Source organism: Cetorhinus maximus, chromosome 20 (genome assembly GCF_964194155.1).
Source record: "Cetorhinus maximus chromosome 20, sCetMax3.hap1.1, whole genome shotgun sequence".
Taxonomy (NCBI): Eukaryota; Metazoa; Chordata; class Chondrichthyes; order Lamniformes; family Cetorhinidae; genus Cetorhinus; species Cetorhinus maximus.
In genome coordinates, this window is record NC_135898.1 from 31,671,453 (window position 1) to 31,689,695 (window position 18,243).

General features: G+C 43.9%; 1 protein-coding gene across 1 annotated transcript in view; it reads left to right on the top strand.

The window, feature by feature from the left end:
• The first annotated feature begins 9,222 nt into the window (after window positions 1–9,222).
• The window catches only part of dnajc12 (DnaJ (Hsp40) homolog, subfamily C, member 12), a 64,216-nt gene continuing 55,195 nt past the window's right edge, over window positions 9,223–18,243 (top strand). The window contains exon 1 of the mRNA XM_078565863.1: window positions 9,223–9,481. Within this exon, the coding sequence (XP_078421989.1) occupies window positions 9,404–9,481 (78 nt within the window). The 5' untranslated portion in view covers window positions 9,223–9,403. The remainder of the gene's footprint in view (window positions 9,482–18,243) is intronic.

Below are 18,243 nucleotides of genomic sequence, written 5' to 3' on the forward strand. Positions count from 1 at the left end.
TGATAAAGTGCCAAAGAAAAGGATGGTTGAAATAGGAGGTCAGTGTCAGCTTGGATAAAAAAATGGGTTAAGGACGGAAAACAAAGAGTTGTGATAAATGGTTAGGAGGATGGTGGACAGGTATACTTAGATGTTGGAATACAGAGTAAAATTTCAAAATTTGCCAATGTTACCAATCTTGGAGGAGTGGCAAGCAGTGAGGATGAAACAAATCAAATCAATAGGCTAGTAGAACGGGCAGATGGTATTTAATACTGTCCCGGCCAGAAGCCAGGAAGGAAAATATATATATATATATGTATATATCTATATCATCCTGGTTTCTTTATAAACTTTTTACTTTTTAAAAAATGGACAAATGGCTGGGCTGATAAAATGGCTGCAGCTGATCACATGGAAGTTTCTGAGCAGTTTGAAAATGAACAAAGGCTAACACATCAAATCTCCTGGAATGTAACACGCCATGCATTGTATAAACGTTCCAGCCAAGCCAACACAAAGGATAGTTTTTTAAAAATTATTCATTCATGGGATGTGGGCATTGCTGGCTAGGCAAGCATTTATTGCCCATCCTGAATTGCCCTTGTTAAGAGGGCATTTAAGAGTCAACCACATAGATGATATGCCTGTACTAGCCAGCTATGGACAAAAGTAGAGTTATTTGTAACTCCTAATCTCCAATGTTGTGCAAATGGCCCCACCGTTACCTGCTCCTAAACACAATGGGTTTCAACCAAGGGCCTCGTTAGCTGAATAGCTTGACCCGAAACCACCCTGACACATGACTGAGACTTGAGCTGTTGAATTCCTTTAATTAGACAGTTCTTGAATTTTATCTTCAGTTGCGGTTTAACTTCTAAAGAGAACCGGACTCCAGGCTAGCAGCCTACCTTTGACCTCCATCTCCTTGAGTCTGATCTCCAGAAGTTGCCCTGTATTTCGCTACAGAGTAAAAATACCCAGGACACAAGAATACTCTGCTGCATCTTTAGCAGACTCAACCTGCAACCAAGTTCCTAGGACCAAGACCAGGAATTCCGCCAGACAAAGCCACCTGAAAGATCCTTCCTTGGGCTTTGATTCTGGACTCTGTACTCACGTGAAACCATAATTCTTATTTTTATCATGATCTTTGCCCTGAACCCCTTTCTGTCCCTTATCCCTCTTTTATTGTATGAATGCAAAAGGGGCAGATGTTGCGAAACCTCATGTTTTGTGTGTTTGTGTAAAATAAACTACTCTTATTTTACTTTTTCTCAAGTTTGCTGTGGGGTTATTAATAGAGGATTGGATAACTCCAATTCTGAAGGGTTGAGGAAAATAGGCTACCACTTATAAAGGGGGAAATCAAAAATCAAAAACAATTATGGATGGGTAGTGAGTGGAGAAATCAGGGCTGTTTGAATTAACCTCCCTCCTGTCCGTAACAATACAGAGAAGTGTGAGGTGACATTTTTTCAGAAGGAATAAGGTGATGCAATATAGACTTAATGGTACAATTCTAAAGGGTACGCAGAAACAAAGGGACTTCGGGAGCATTTGCATAGACCTTTGAAGGTGGCAGGTCAGATTGAGAGAGTTCGTAAAGTACATGGAATTTTAGGCTTCATAAATAGAGGCATTGAGTACAAACGCAGTGAAGTTATGCCGAATCTGTATGAAGCTCTGGTTAGGCTGCAACTAGAATCTTGCATTCAGTTCTGGTCACCATATTTCAGCAAAAATTTGAGAATCCTTGAGAGGGTGCTGAGGAGATTTACCATAATGGTTCCTGTGTACAAAGAGAAGCACATATATCTGCATATGAGCTCCCTGGTATATCTACAGCATGAGCTACGTATACATGAATATGGGCACCCAGGTATAACAACAGAGAATGATACTTGTACTTGTAAATGTGACCCAGAAATATCTACCTAGAGATCTACGTATATAGAGCACAAGTGTGGCTTTCTTATATTTGAAACGGTGCTGCTGGAATTTCTTCACTCCAGGAATCCACCTCTAAGTGGTACACATTGTATAACTGTATTCTCAACTTTAAAATAGGAGGGGATCGATGATAAACCTATGCAGGTAAATGAATATACCTAAAATGTAGAGTCCATTGTCAAATTTTCATGAAATAAGAAATTCAATCCCCAATGCTCCGGTAAAGATCCCTGGAGGTTTTATCACATGACTTGTCCCCACACTCCAGCTATTAGTCGGCCAAGACATCCATCCTTGTAACGCACTGCCCTCTTATGCCAATTGGAAAGCAAAAAGACTCATTACCCAATTGGATGATGCTGGCCTGTCAGCCACACAGCCATTTTTACCTCCAATTTCAATATTTTTACATCTGGTAAAGAGACATGTTCAAAGAAAATGACAAAAAAAATTAATCTTTTTCAAAGTCCTGATGATTTTTCTCCAGTGTTGCACACAGCTGTGACCTGGGGCAGGATATTGAGGTCGGCGAGTAGGGGGTGGGGCCCACTCGCTGACACGTAAAATGATGCAGGATGACCTCAGGTGGAACTCCCGACGTCACCTCGCGTCATTTAAATTTTCAGGTCGGCGGAGGCGCAGCCGAATCAGCTGTGCACCTACTGACCTGTTAATGGCCTATTGAGGCCATTTAAAAAGTAATTGAACTAGTTAAAGGACCTGCCCATCCAACCTTAAGGTTGGCGGGCAGGCCAGGAACCCTGGCGGGCTTCAGAAAAAGCACGAAACCTCATCCACTGGCGGGATGAGGTTTCATGTAGGTTTTTAAAAATTTAATAAAAGTTTAATTAAAAGTGATGGACATGTCCCAACTCATGTGACAGTGTCACATAAAGGGACATGTCAGGGAAGTTATATTTTTCTACATTTAACATTTTTAAATATGGCGCCGATCTCCCTGAGGCAGCACTTAGCCTCCGGCAGATGAGTGCAATCTTCCGTGCGCATGCGTGAAAGAGCACACTCTTGGCTTAGGGAACCCCCACCCCGAGCGCATAGGGCTTCCTGGCAGACATCACACTGGGCGGGCCTTAATTGGCCCGCCCACGTAAAATGGCGGCGCACCCCCGATTGGGGGCACCAATTGGAGGCACCCCTGCTCCTGAACTCCCCCCTCCCCCCAAAACAGAGGGAAAATTCTGCCCCTGGAGATTGGTCTTCATTTCCCAGAGACTCCAGGCTAATCCTGGAGGCTTGGTAACCCTATTCAGCAAACTGGTAAGTCACGGGGAATAAATTTCTTTTCGAGAGAAGGGAGAGGAGGCAGAGTTAGGGGAAAGGTCGACTTTCCTTTGGGGCTTGGGGGAGCACTCCCGTTTCTCCTGCCCCCCACCCTCCCCCACCAAGAGGAAGGTTTTGAACCTAATTTTTAGGCTTTTTCATCCTTCCTGACAGCCAATGATCTGTTTGTATCTGGCGTAAAAGGCACAGAACTGTTTAATAGGTGGATATCCATTTACCAAATCAGGCAGCAGAAGACATTCTTTGAATCACAACTGTTTTATTGTTAAACTATAGTTCAGTACAAATACCAGTTTCCACGCTCCCCTTCTGGATCCTTTCCCAGTCCAAAAGCAAAAACCCCCTTACTGGGAGTACAAGCTTCAATGGGCATCACCTGCTCTCATTTCACTCTGTCTTGGTTTACTCTTAAAGGAACCTGCATTTCTAATATTATCAAGCACCTTCCCTACATGTGCTCGGGTTAAAATCCAATAAGGATCCATAGAATGGTTACAGCACAAGAAGGAGGTCATTCAGCCCGTTATGTCTGTGCCGGTTCTCTGCAAGAGCAATTCGCCTAATGCCACTCCCCTGCCTTTTCCCTGTAGCCCTGCAAATAAAACCGTGTCTAGCAATCCAACTAAAATTTAAAGCACCCCTCAAATCCTCGAATAACGTAGCCATAAAACTGCAAATAGGTCAATGTAGTTTAGACTTAAAGCCCAAATAATCTCCGGTTAACTCTCCAAGTGTCAACTCTAACCACCCACCATCCTGTCCACAAGGGCACGCAGGCAATTGAATGCTCCGTGACCATGATCTATACTTTTACAAAGCAGAGACTTTAAAACTTAAGTCACAGGAGGCTTAAAGCAGATAGATCAAATCTGACTCCCCCTCATTGTTCCTGTCATTATTAGCCTTCACAACTGAATACGTGGATTCAAAGTCAATATGCTCGGAAGAATAAACACCAAATTTATGAGGAAAATTGTGTTCAAGTCTAATTGAGCACTTAATTGTTGTGAAGTGAACTTTAGTTGATGCCAGTCTCCTGAACATACCGGACGCGGATATTAAACTTCTACCTATTTGGGTAGGGCACAGAAAATACGAAGAACAAAGCAACAATTTTCCGGTGTGAAGTTGCACGCCAGCACTCCCAAGAAAGTGTGGTGTAGCTATGTCATCTTGCTGTAGAAAGCTTCCGTTATTGGAAGTGCTTACAGACTCAAATGCCTGAAAGATAAACCTAGGTAATGTTGCCCACCCAAGTAATCCTTTGCAGTTAAAATTACAACCACGACTAGCTCAATTAACCGATATTTCTAATTTTGCAAGTTTAGCATCATGTTACTGGACTCTTGACATACAAACCAGCTCTGCTATGTTCCTCTTCACTCTTCCTTTGTTCTTGTATGACTTGGTCCAGAAGACTTCAACCCTCAAAAGCAGATTCATTGCATCTCTCCCTCATCAGCCCGCTGCTCTGAACTTCTGCCAATGCACTCCTTCGGGAACTCTTCATCTGTACTGGCTACCTCATTGTGTGTTGCTTTAGTGATTTCCTCCTATCCAAACTTCTTCATCTTGAAGATCTTCTATCTTAACCTGCCCGTCAAGATATCTGTGTTGTTTCATGTTCATTCTGGTTGACTTCCACACTAGTTATCTACAGGTCACAGTCCTTCACAATTTCACTCAATATATTTCAATACTTTCTTTAAAATGAACACTGCACCCGGTCCAATGTCAGCAGGTTTTTATTCTGCGTCTAATTATAAAGAAATAGCTTCCTATAGAAAGGAAAGGAGATTGCCTTATGTATTGACTTTGACGTACCTCAGGATATCCCAAAGTGCTTTAGAGCCAAATTTAAAGTACAGTCACTGTTGTAATGTAGCTATATTCCAATTTGCAGAAACTTATGAAGCCCCCCAGCTACTTTAAACGGTAGGTGTTAGGAAAGGGCCAAGGTCTGATTGAGTCACTAGCCTGCTCAGTCCTAACTCCCCATCTTCCTGATTTCTACCAGATAGGAAGGGTTAACATTGGCACCATCATTTGTTGTGCTGTGTAATAGGTTGCAGTTAGAAAACTAATCCAACTCATCTGGCACAATCCTAATATACAGAACCCTCGCAGTGGCTTAGAAAGCTGGGACTGGCTCTTTCTGGTAAAACAGGTATCCCACAGAAATATACTCCATTGAATTTAAACAAAAGGCAGTGGGTGTCTTCAGCTTAGTAACTTTTAACCTCATCTCATTGAGTAATAGTTATTTACAGAAATCTGACTTTCTTTTAGCAATATCAAATGGATAGCCAACTTGTTTACAAGTCTGTATTGAAGGCAATGGATCTGGCCATTTACATTGTTAACATCCTAGGCCATTAATTTATCAATACAGGGATTTCCATTTAAATGTTAATGATTTCCACAGAATATTGGACGGAGTCACAGAATTGAATCCTCAAAGTACCAGTAAAAATTGCAGAATACTATGCAATAAAACTGACCTATACAGTCACTGTAAGTCCTGCCCCATGAGGCATTTTCACAGATGCTTTAAAAGGTGTTTCCTCAAAGTCACCCAAGAGCAGTGTGTGTTTGTAAGTGTGTGCATTTTCTTCCCCGTGGAATGAGAAATTCTAGTTAAAATAACCCAGCAGCAAAGCCTTTTTACTTAAAAAAGGAAAGGTGACGTTTATTCTATTGTTCTGGAAGTTACTTAAGAAATGATAAAATTACTAACACATATACACACAAAGATTAGTCATAAATGAAGATAAAATTATACTTATAAAAATTGGATCAATTTAGTCCTGATATTTTTGAAGTTGAGATGTTGCATGGTCTGAAGTTTTTCAGATTGTCTCTGTAGCTACAATGGCTTCCACTGCCCAAATGCCAGAGGTTGCTTTAACAGATGAGCTGAGCTTTATATTCCAGATTTATTAGTTGAATTTAAATTCCACCAGCTGTCATGGTGGGATTTGAACCCATGTCCCCAGACCATTAGCCTGGGCCATGGGATTACTAGTCTATCAATATTGCCACCACGCCAGTATCTGCCACATGCTAATGGCAGCAATGTTGTTGGTGTGGTATATATGTATCTCCAAAAGGCGTTTGCTAAAATGTTACACAACAGGCATGTCAGCGAAGTTGAAGCCCATGGAATAAAAGAGACAGTGGCAGCACTGAAATTGGCTGATTGACGGGAAACAAAGCAGTGGTAAATGTTTGTTTTTTTGGACTGGAGGAAAGTGGAGTTCCCCAAGGGTTGGTGTTAGGACCGCTGCTTTTCTTGGTCTATATTAATGACCTAGACTTGGGTGTCCTGGGCACAATTTCAAAATTTGCAGGTAACACAAAACTTGGAAGTATTGTGAACTGTGAGGAGGATAATGTTAAATTTCCAGAGGACATAGGCAGGCTGATGGGATGGGTGGAAATTTAATGCAGAGAAGTGTGAAGTGATGCATTTTGGTTGGGAGAATGAGAAGAGACAATATAAACTAAAGGATACAATTCTAAAGGAGGTTCAGGAGCAGAGAGATCTGAGGGCATATCTGCATAAATTGGTGAAGGTGTCAGAGCAGGTTGTCAAAGTGGTTAAAAAGGCATATGGGATCCTGGGCTTTATAAACGGAGGCAAGAGTTTAAAAGCAAGGGGGCTATGATGAACCTGTATAAAGCACCTTTTATAATTGTGCAGCCTTGCGTCTTGTTTGCACCATGGTGGTCAACTCTGTGTTAAGCATCACCTGGTGTCTGTCAGGAGCCCCACTCTGCCACAGCAGTCTGTGCCGCATTTGCTGCAGAAGAAGACATTGGGCTGCGAAGGAGCACAAATCGCTGGTTTCTGTTTTCTCTGAGCTCTTCTCTTGACCAGCTGAGCTTTTTGTTGCTGCTCACCTCTTCCAAAGCTCTTCCAAACAGTCAGCCTCCAGAGGTCGCAGCCGGCAGTGACTATCTCCCAGTTGTCAGTGCCGGTGTCCACCATCTTCATATCTCGCTTGCAGATGTCCTTGTAGCGGAGGTATGGACACCCCAGAAGGTCATGACCCAGTGGACAGTTCACCGTACAGAAGGTCTTTGGCTATACAGCCGTCACCAATCTGATGAATGTGGCCAAGTCAGTGCAGACATAGCAATGTGACACAGTGCAGGCGGGCTTAGCAATGGGTGTATGCTGATGGAATTAGCTTTTCCAGGGACCTCTGAGTTGGTGATCTTGTCATGCCAAGAGATGCCAAGGATACGTCTGACACAGTGAAGGTGGAAACTGTTCAGCTTTTTCTCCTGCCCAGCATGTGGTGTCCAGGTCTCATCACTGTAGAAGAGTGCACTGAGGACATAAACTTGGTAGACTCACAGTTTGGTGCTCTCAGTTAGGTTGCTGCTTTTCCACACTCTCTTACTCAGCTTGGACATAACAGCTGCAGCTTTTGCGATACACGTGTTCATTTCAGCATCAAGTGACATATTGCTGGTGATTGTGGTAGATAGGTGAAGCTATTAACAACTTCCAGTGTCACATTGCCAATGCTGATAGATGGCAGTATAGCAACATCTTGGACCATGACATTTGTCTTCCTGTTGCTCATGGTCAAACTAACCTATTTAAAGGAGTGAGAGTGTCTGTTACTTTGCTGCTGAGGGTGTTCCTCAGTAGGGAATGCTGGTGCGGAATGGTGAGCATACAGCAACTCTCTAATGAGGACTTGGCGCACCTATCTCTTGGATCTCAAGTGAGCAAGGCTGAACAGCTTTATAAAGCACAGTTAGGCCTTAACTGGAGTATTGTGTTCAATTCTAGGCACCACACTTTAGGAAGGCTTTAGAGAGAGTGCAGAAAAGATTTAGAAATGGTTCCAGGGATGAGAAACTTCAGTTATTTGGATAGATTAGTGAAGCTGGGACAGCTCTCCTTAAAGAAGGGAATGTTGAGAGGAGGTTGGATAGAGGTATTCAAAATCATGAAGGGGTTGGACAGAGTAGATCAGGAGAAACAGTTCCCATTGGTGGAAAGGTCAAGACCAGAGTGCACAAGGTTTAAGGTGATTGGCAAAAGAACCAACAGTGACATGAGAAAAACCTTTTTTATGCAGCGAGTGGTTAGGGTTTGGAATGCACTGCCTGAGAGTGTGGTGGAGGCGGATTCAATTGAAGCCTTCAAAAAGGAATTGGATAAGCATCTGGAGAGAAAAGATTTGCAGGGCTACGGGGGAAAGGCTGGGGAGTGGAACTAGCTAAATTGTTCTTAGGGAGAGCTGGTAAAGGCTCGATGGGTTGAATTGTCTCCTGTGTTGTAACCAATTTATGATTCTATAGATACAGGGAATAGACAACATAAAGAGCATGCGCTGAAGTCAAATAGGAAAACAGATGTATATACATATACACAGATAGAGATAAATACATACCCAATCACCAATAGAGAGCCTGAAATTAATATAATTGCAGAATTTCAGACAAATGCTGTAATTCTTAGAAGAAATTTTAAAAGAAATGTCTTGTTCCTCAATAGAGACTGCAAAGATGGACACATGCAGCTTTCCCTATCTCTCCATATGGCCTCACCTCTCCCTATCTCTGTAACCTCCTACTGCCCCACAACCCTCTCAGATGTCTGAACTCCTCCAATTAATTTGTGCCTCTTTCACACCCCCAATTTTCAACTTCTGCTGCTTAAAACCTATTTCTTTGACCAAGTTTCCTGATGTGAGTCATTGTCAAATTCTGTCTGATTAGTCAAATGCCTTGGGACACTTCATTTCTTTAAAGGTGCTATATAAACACAAATTGGTGTTGTTTAGGAATTCAGCTCCTTGTCTTCTTGAAACTTGCTTCAGTTCTGAATTAGTCCAGATTCGTTCAGATGGAGCTGCTGTATAACATTGCTGGACTGTAAAGGGCATCTTGGAATTCAGAGAGAACAGTCTGCAGAGAGCAATGACTGAGGCCGCCTACTTGTGGCTCTTCAGAACTACAAGCCTCAGGAGACTGACATTGTCTCTCAGTGTGTGGGTGTCACTGACAGACAGGAACACGGCGAGTGGGCGATATACCCACTTGCGTCTGTTTATAAAAGGAACCAGTTCAGCGACTGAGCGCTGGCTCAACGGGCTGAAGCGAAGAGCAGGCAGAGGCAGAGCAGTGCTGGGGCAGATTACTCCAGATGGACGGGATACTGAATCGTACAGCCGAGGATTCCGAGGATTATTACCGGCTGCTGGGCTGCGACGAGCTGTCCACGGTGAGAAAGATCCGCGCTGACAGCTGCTCTCTCCACTCGGGTTACAGCATTAAACTGGGTCAGAGTGTAGCTTTGTACCACAGTGCTGGCCAATTAGCATTTTAGTACTGACTAGTTAGTATTTTAGTATTGACCAGTTTGAATTTTAGTACTGACCTTTAGTATTTTAGTACTGACCAGTTTGCATTTTAGTGCTGACCAGTTTGAATTTTAGTAATGACCACATTGTATTTTAGTACTGACCACTTTATATTTTAGTGCTGACCAGTTTGAATTTTAGTACTGACCAGTTTGAATTTTAGTACTGACCAGTTTGTATTTTAACTGACCAATTAGTATTTTATGACCAACATGTGAACAAGGAGCAGGAGTAGGCCATTCAGCCCCTTGAGCCTGCTCCACTATTTAATAAGATCATGGCTGATATAATAGTAACCTCAAATCTGCATCCCATGTGTACTCCCGATAACCTATCACCCCCTTGCTTACCAAGAATCTATCCACCTCTGCCTTAAAAATATCCAAAGACTCTGTTTCCACTGTCTTTTCAGGAAGAGAGTTCCAAAGACTCACGAACCTCTGGGAGAAGAAAATTCGCCTCATCTCCGTTTGAAATGGGTGACCCCTTATTTTTAAACAGTGACCCTGAGTTCTAGATTCTCACACAAGAGAAAACATCCTCTCCATATCCACCCAGTCAAGACCCTCAGGGTCTTACATACTTCAACCAACAGCCATCCAGTTGGTATTTTAATATTGGCCAGTTTGTACTTTAGTACTGGCCAGTTTCTACTTTAACTGACCAGTTTATATGTTTGTATTGATCAGTTTTAATTTTAATACTGACCAGTTAGTATTTTGGTACTGACCAGTTTGCATTTTAACTGACCAGGTAGTATTTTAGTAAGGTTCAGAATTAATAATCTGGAAGCAGAACTGAAAACACTGGACAACATGAGGGAGGGGGAGAAAAACCCAGACACTTTGTTTCAGAAGACAGCCATGCCTCTTAGAATAGGATAATCTGTTTTGGTCAACAGTGAGGGACAGGAGGATGTTAACATGAGTGAGGCAGGTAAAGGGACCAAGTGGACAGTGGTGGAGGTGCCTCAGATTTTGCAATTGTCAAGCAGGTTTGAGGTGCTGCAAGGTGGATGAGCAGGCTGGTATCATGGTACTGGAAGCCGTTCAAGCAGGGGGAGCAAACAGCAATGTAGTGGGGACAGTATAGTAAGGGGGATTGACACTGTTCTCTGCAGCAAAGAGCGAGAAGGCTGTGTTGCCTGCCCGGTGCCAGGTTCGGGGAGTGGGAGGGGGAGGATCCATTTGTCGTGGTCCATATAGGTACCAATGGCATAGGCAGGACAAGGAAAGAGGTTCTGCATTGCCAGTATGAGAAGCTAGGTACTAAATTAAGAAGCAGAACCTCAAAGGTAATAATCTCTGGATTATTACCTGAGCCACATGCAAATTGGCATAGGGTAAATAAAGTTAGAGAGATGAATGCTTGACTCAAAGACTGGTGTGGGAGAAATGGCTCCCAGTTCATGGGGCATTGGCACCAGTACTGGGGAAAGTGGGGTCTGAACCGTTGGGACCATCTACACCTGAACCGAGCTGGGACCGGTGTTCTGAGAATCGCATAATTAGGGAAGTGAGAGGGTTTTAAACTCAACAAGGTGGGTGAGGGAACAGGCTTGGGTAGATGTAGCAAGTCAAGGGGTAGATTCAAGGAAGAAGAGCATTATAGTAATATGGAAAATGAGGATCATAGAATAGCAGGAAGGGACAGAGAGATAAAACCTAAGAATACACCAATAGTCAATACCAGGCCAGGAATTTTCTGGGCCCGTTGACGTCGGGTGTCATGGTGAGTGTTTGGGGGGGGTGGAGGTGGTGAGAAGGCTAAAAATTGATTTCACGCTGTCGTGAAACCAGTTTGTGATTGTCCGCTCCATTCGTCAATGGGGGCTGTGTTTCCCACGGCTGCATGTCGGGAACCTAATTTCAGCACTTTAGCATTTCATTATAAGCCCTGCTCACCAGAATCATCCTCCCATGCTGGATCATCCAGGCACATCACAGAACTGATGTGTTTCATAACTGTACATAAGCGACATACACCTGGCGAGCTGCACCTCGCTCGGGACTTCGAGGTTTGTTTGCCTACCTTGCCTTGGACAGCACTCGCAGTCATCCCAGGCTTCGCAGGCAGCACCGCATCACTTTTAGGGGGGCTCATGGGCAGGTCTCTACCTACCAGATCAGCTGTAAGCCAGGGGTGGCTTTTCAATGGCTGCAGAGCTAGGGCTTGATTGGGGAAGGGGAGAAGTGGCCTCAGGCGAGGGAAGAAGCTGCAGGGTGAGGGCTGTACTGTGTGTGGGGGCACATGTTGATCTGTGCAAGTGGCCTCAAGGTGGTGAAGGCTGAAGAGGCAGTCTCCGGGGGAGATGAGGCCAGGTGGAGATGTGAGGGTGTGGGTGAGAGAGTGAGTGGTGATTTCCCTTGAGCTGTCAGTGAATGAGATGCCAGTGGTGGTGTTGTGAGTGTGTGAGTTTAGAGTGATAAGATGGTTGCCTTACCCTGGTGGCACGGATGATGTCATTCATCCGTTTTCTGTACTGGGTGGCTGACATCCTGTGTGCAGCATTGGCACTGACCACCTCTCCCAAGCCTGAGTGGTGAGTCTGCTGGGCGTCCTGAGGCTAGCGTGGAGGTAGAGGACATCGTGGCGGGCCATTACAGTGGCCCAGAAGGCGTCCCAGGGATGTGTCACTGAATTGGGGGGATGGGGGCAGGGTCTGCACTCTTTTTGGATTTTGTGGCCATATCTTCACTGGAGCAGTCCTGGGCTGCAAATATTGAGAAGTGTGTGCGTGGCTGCAGTTTAAATATAGCTGAGGAAGCGTGGGGTGATGTCATGAAGCTATTAACGTATGTAATATTCTTGGAAAATATTTTGCTTCTAAAATACAGGTTTAGTCTGTGGATGTGTCTTAATTGGGTTAAAGCCAGCTAGCCTGGGTGCTTTGGTGTGTACTAGTTTTGATATGGAAGAGAGATAGAGTGCATTTACATTTTTTGAATAGAGCATTCAAAAAGTGGGGTGAAAACTGATACCTATCTAGCAGATACCAAGCAATATGTTTATATTACTAATAAAATTGGTACTATGAAAGGGGTTTTATTGTTAGAAGAGACTGGTGATACAATGAGAATTAACATTCAATGAGGGGTGGTAGATATAAGTTCAGCAGTTTTGTGTGTGCAGGGCAGAGGCAATGTGAGATCAAAAGGCGGGGGGGTGGGGTGGGGGGTGGGGGGTGGGGCGGGGGTGGAGCTCAAAGGGGTTGGTGCCTCAAAGGCTAAGGCTACCTGCTGGGTCAAATGGCCAAGGCTGACATGGAACTCACCCTTCCAGAGCGCAGCAAATCATTGAAGCACTTGCGGCACTGAGTCCCTGTGCGCCGGACAGCACCTTGGGAGCTGACCACCTCCGCCACCTCCTGCCATGCCTGCCTGGTGATGTGGGGGGCCCTCCTCCTCCCATCCTCGGGAAACAAGAGCTCCCAACGTTCTGCAACCTCTTCGAGGAGGGCAGCGAGGCAGGCATCAGAGAAGCGAGGGGCATATTGGCCCCCCCACTGGCCTACCCTGCAGTCTTCCCTCCTCCTCTGCCCTCCCCTCCTCTGGAACCTGCTGTACAGACCCCCTGCACTGGTCGCTGGCCATGGTGAACAGCCTAAAGGAGGCTGCCTGGCCTTTCTTTATACAGACTGCCGGTTCTCCATTGGAACTGGTGGTCTGTACACGCCCGCCGAAAATCCCACTGTCCACGGGAGTCTGCAACGTGCTGGGCGGGCCTTAATTGACCCGCCCACACAAAATGGCGGCGCGGCCTGTTTGGCCGGCGGAGATCGGCTACGTGCCCACCACTGATTGGGTTGGGTCTGCCCTGCCTGACAAACATAAAATTTTGCCCCAGATGTCAGTGGCATCTGATATCCAGATGGTAGCTCACTGTACTACGCATCCCAAGTTTGTGGGTTCAAGTTCCACTCCATGGCTGAATGCCACAATCAGTGCTGACAATCTGGTGTGTTCCTGATGATAGGCTGCAACGTAATAAGTGTTTATCTCTCTCTCTCTCTCAGGTCGATGATAATGATCCCCAGAAATTGTTTTGAAATTAAGAAGGGTTGTTATCCCTGGTGCTGTGGCCAGTAACAACATGTCAAGAAATAATACTTTAGCTAGTTATTATCAAGTTGCTATTTGTGGGAGCCTGCTGTGTATAAACTGGCTGTCATGTTTCTTACACTTTGAATGTACTCTTTGGTCTGTAAATGCTTTTTGGACTATCCTGACGTTGATGTAGGCACAATAGAAATTATTCTTTTGATCAGTTTTTACCCAGTGATGACCAGGTTTTGTTTCAGTGCTGAAACTTTGTTGCATGTTTCTGAGTGAATCGCACTGAAGTGATTAGGGATATATTTTTGTGTATGAAATAATCATTGCGTTGACCATAGTGATATGGTACATGTGAAAAACCTCTTAGCTTTTGGAAAGGTTTCTAAACTGTTGCACAATGTAAATCGTAAGTATCCCCCTAGAAATACAGAACTTGAGTATTGTTGAAAAAAGAGACACGTTGAAGCTTTTTGTCTTGCACTCAGCAGGACACTGTGCAAGAATACCAATATAAGGGGGAAACAACAATGTTTACAGTATGAGAAGAGAGTGCTGATTGGCTGACAAGTGGACTCTGTTTGGTAGAGGTGTTGCCATGGAGAATTCACCAGTGATGGTGACTGACAGTTAGCCACCAAGCATTATTTGAAATTTAAACCAGGCAGCTTGACCCTGATTGGTCAGCGAATGGCCATCACTCATTTTGTTTAGCTGAATCAGGTGCAATGTGTTGTTATGACCGATGTAGTTGGTAAAGCAGAGTTATTTAAAAATCCCAGAGGGAACCTTTAAACAACTGTCATAACCTATAATTTTAAGTGTTATGTTTGAGATGTGACTCTAAATTCAGGAATCAGACGATCAGTTCCCAAGGTTTTACATTAAACTAAATGAAACATTTTATTAATTTACACAGGTTAATATATATATGTATATATATACACACATGGCTACAAATTACTACTATCATAACTTTTAACAAATTCCCAAACTAATCTCTATGAAAGCAACAGCAACCCATCAACTTAACCAAGTGCCAGACAAAGCATTTTCACCTTATGAATTCAAAATGAGATTCTTTTCACTTTTGGTTCCTGTGGAGCCAGTTGGAGGCTTACAGCTGCCTTTTGATCTCACATTGCCTCTGCCCTGCACACCCAAAATGGTTGTCTTGTTAAACTTACCACTGCCCATTGAATGTTAATTCTCATTGTATCAACAACCTTTGAACTAAACCTCTCTAACAATAAAACCCCTTTCATAGTACTAATTTTATTTATCATGTAAACATATTGCTTGGTATCTGCTAGATAGGTGTCCGTTTTCACACTACTTCTTGAATGCTCTATTCAAAAAATGCAAATGCATGCTATGTCTCTTTCATAGCAAAACTAGTACACGTTAAAGCACCCAGGCTAGCTGGCTTTAATCCAATTAAGACACACTCACAGATTAAACCTCTATTTTAAAAGAAAAATATTTTCCAAAATATTATACACATTAATAGCTTCATGACAGTGTGTACATGCTCTTTCTGTCAGCTAAGAACAGAGCCCTGTGTATTAATATATGCAGCTTCCATGCAAATGTGCCACACTACAAGCCCAACTGACAATCTTAAATTAGTTATAGGCGTAATTCTAGCATACTCAGGTATTCTTGTGAAGTGTCCTGATGAGTGAAAGATGAAAAGCTTTGACATGTCTCTTTTTTTTTAGCAACATCCTCCTGGAGTTTAGGTTTGCTTTCTGACCTCAGTAAACCCAGGCAGAGGGTGTCTGTTTTGTCAGGGCCCCAAGTAAATGTTGGGTTTGTGGCCCCTACATTTTACGAGACAATGGTTCTTAATTCTACTGACTTAATCTGATATTGTGATAACAAGTGATTGATCAGCAGTTTTCTGAACGAAATAAGTTGATTTTATTTTACATTTTGAAACTGGAAGAATTTATACAGGTTCAGTGTGTCAACACACGCATTCCTGCAAACGCGACCTTTGGCAACGAATTCTCATTTACCCTTCCTCTATTAAATATAGCTGCTCCTTCAATATTCCATTACATTCAATGTCAGGAGTCAGTCTGTTTCCTTGTGTCATAATGCGTTATACAAAGTTATGAGTGAGATTTGGTTTATGTATTATTTAAAGCAAAAACAACATTTACATTTATATAGCACCTTTGGTGTAGTAAAATGTCCCAAGGCACTTCACATGAGCATATTCAGACAGAAATTGAGACTGAGTCAAAGAAGGAGACAAAAGGGCAGGTGACCAAAGGTTTTGTCAAAGTGGTAGGTTTTAAGCAGCATCTTAAATGAGGAAAGAGTGGCAGGGAGGCGGAGAGGTTTAAGGGGGTGATTTTCAGAGCTTAGGCCCTCAGCAGCTGGAAGCACAGCCACCAGTGATGGGGTGAAGGAAATAGCAGCAATCTTATAGCATTTTAGGGTTGGAGGAGGTTACATAGATAAGAAGGAGTGGAGTTATGGAGGGGTTTTAACACAGGGATAAAAAATTTAAAATTGAGGTGTTGGTGGCCCAGGGGCCAATGGTCAAGAATCACAGGGTTTATTCTGACTCATTCGTGGGATGTGGGCATTGCTGGCTGGGCCAGCATTTATTTCCCATCCTTAATTGCCTTGAGAAGGTGGTGGTGAGCTGCCTTCTTGAACAGCTGCAGTCCCTGTGGTGTAGGTGCACCCACAGTGCTGTTAGGAAGGGAGTTCCAGAACTTTGACCCAGCGACAGTGAAGGAACGGCAATATATTTTGAGCCAGGATGATGAGTGGCTTGGAGGGGAACTTCCAGGTGGTGCTGTTCCCATGTGTCTGCTCCTCTTGTCTTTCTAGGTGGCAGAAGTCGTGGGTTTGGAAGGTGATGGCAAAGGAGCCTTGGTGAGTTGTTGCAGTGCATCTTGTAGATGGTACACACTGCTGCCACTGCGCATTGGTGGTGAAGGGAGTGAATGTTTATTATGTTAAATGGGGTGCCACTCAAGTGGACTGCTTCATCCCGGATGGGGTTGATCATCTTGAGTGTTGTTGGAGCTGCATTCATCCAGGTAAGTTACTCGCTGTAGAAATCCCAGCCTCTGACCAACTCTTGTAGCCAAAGAATTTATGTGGCTGATCCAGTTCAGTTTCTGGTCAATGGTAATTTTCAGAATGTTGATGGTGAGGGATTCAGTGATGGTAACACAGTTGAATGTCAAGGGAAGATGGTTATATTCATCTGGTTGGAGATGTTCATTGCTCAGAACTAGTGTGACGTGAATGCTATTTGCCACTTATCAGCCCAAGGCTGAATATTGCCTTGCTGCATGTGCGCTTGGACTGCTTCATTATCTGAGGAATTACAGATGGAATTGAACATTGTGCAATCATCAGCAAATATCCTTCTTGAATAGCTGCAGTCCCTGCAGTGTAGGTACAGCCATAGTGCTGTTCAGGAGGGAGTTCCAGGATTTTGACCCAGCGACAGTGAAGGAACGGCGATATATTTATAAGTCAGGATGGTGAGTTAAAAGCAAAAAAACTACGGATGCTGGAAATCCAAAACAAAAACAAAAATACCTGGAAAAACTCAGCAGGTCTGGCAGCATCTGCAGATAGGAGCACAGTTAACATTTCGAGTCCGAATGATCCTTCAACAGAACTAAGTAAAAATAGAAGAGAGGTGAAATATAAGCTGGTTTAAGGGGTGGGGGTGGGACAAGAAGAGCTGGATAGAGGGCCAGTAATAGGTGGAGATAACCAAAAGCTATCACAGACAAAAGAACAAAGAGGTGTTGAAGGTGGTGATATTATCTAAACGAATGTGCTAATTAAGGGTAGAAAGCAGGACGAGAAAGGTACAGATAGCCCTAGTGGGGGTGGGGTGGGGTGAAGGGAAGGGATCGAAATAGGCTAAAAGGTAGAGATAAAACAATGGATGGAAATACACTTAAAAATAATGGAAGTAGGTGGGAAAAGAAAAATCTATATAAATTATTGGAAAAAAACAAAAAGGAGGGGGAAAATTGGAAAGGGGGTGGGGATGGAGGAGAGAGTTCATGATCTAAAATTGTTGAACTCAATATTCAGTCCGGAAGGCTGTAAAGTGCCTAGTCGGAAGATGAGGTGCTGTTCCTCCAGTTTGTGTTGAGCTTCACTGGAACAATGCAGCAAGTCAAGGACGGATATGTGGGCATGAGAGCAGGGTGGAGTGTTGAAATGGTAAGTGACAGGGAGGTCTGGGTAATACTTGCGGACAGACCGAAGGTGTTCTGCAAAGCGGTTACCCAGTCTGCGTTTGGTGTCTCCAATGTAGAGGAAACCACATTGGGAGCAACGAATGCAGTAGACTAAGTTGAGGGAAGTGCAAGTGAAATGCTGCTTCTCTTGAAAGGAGTGTTTGGGCCCTTGGACGGTGACGAGAGAGGAAGTAAAAGGGCAGGTGTTGCACCTTCTGCGGTTGCATGGGAAGGTGCCGTGGGAGGGGGCTGAGGTGTAGTGGGTGATGGAGGAGTGGACTAGGGTGTCCCGGAGGGAACGATACCTGTGGAATGCCGCCAGGGGGGATGAAGGGAAGA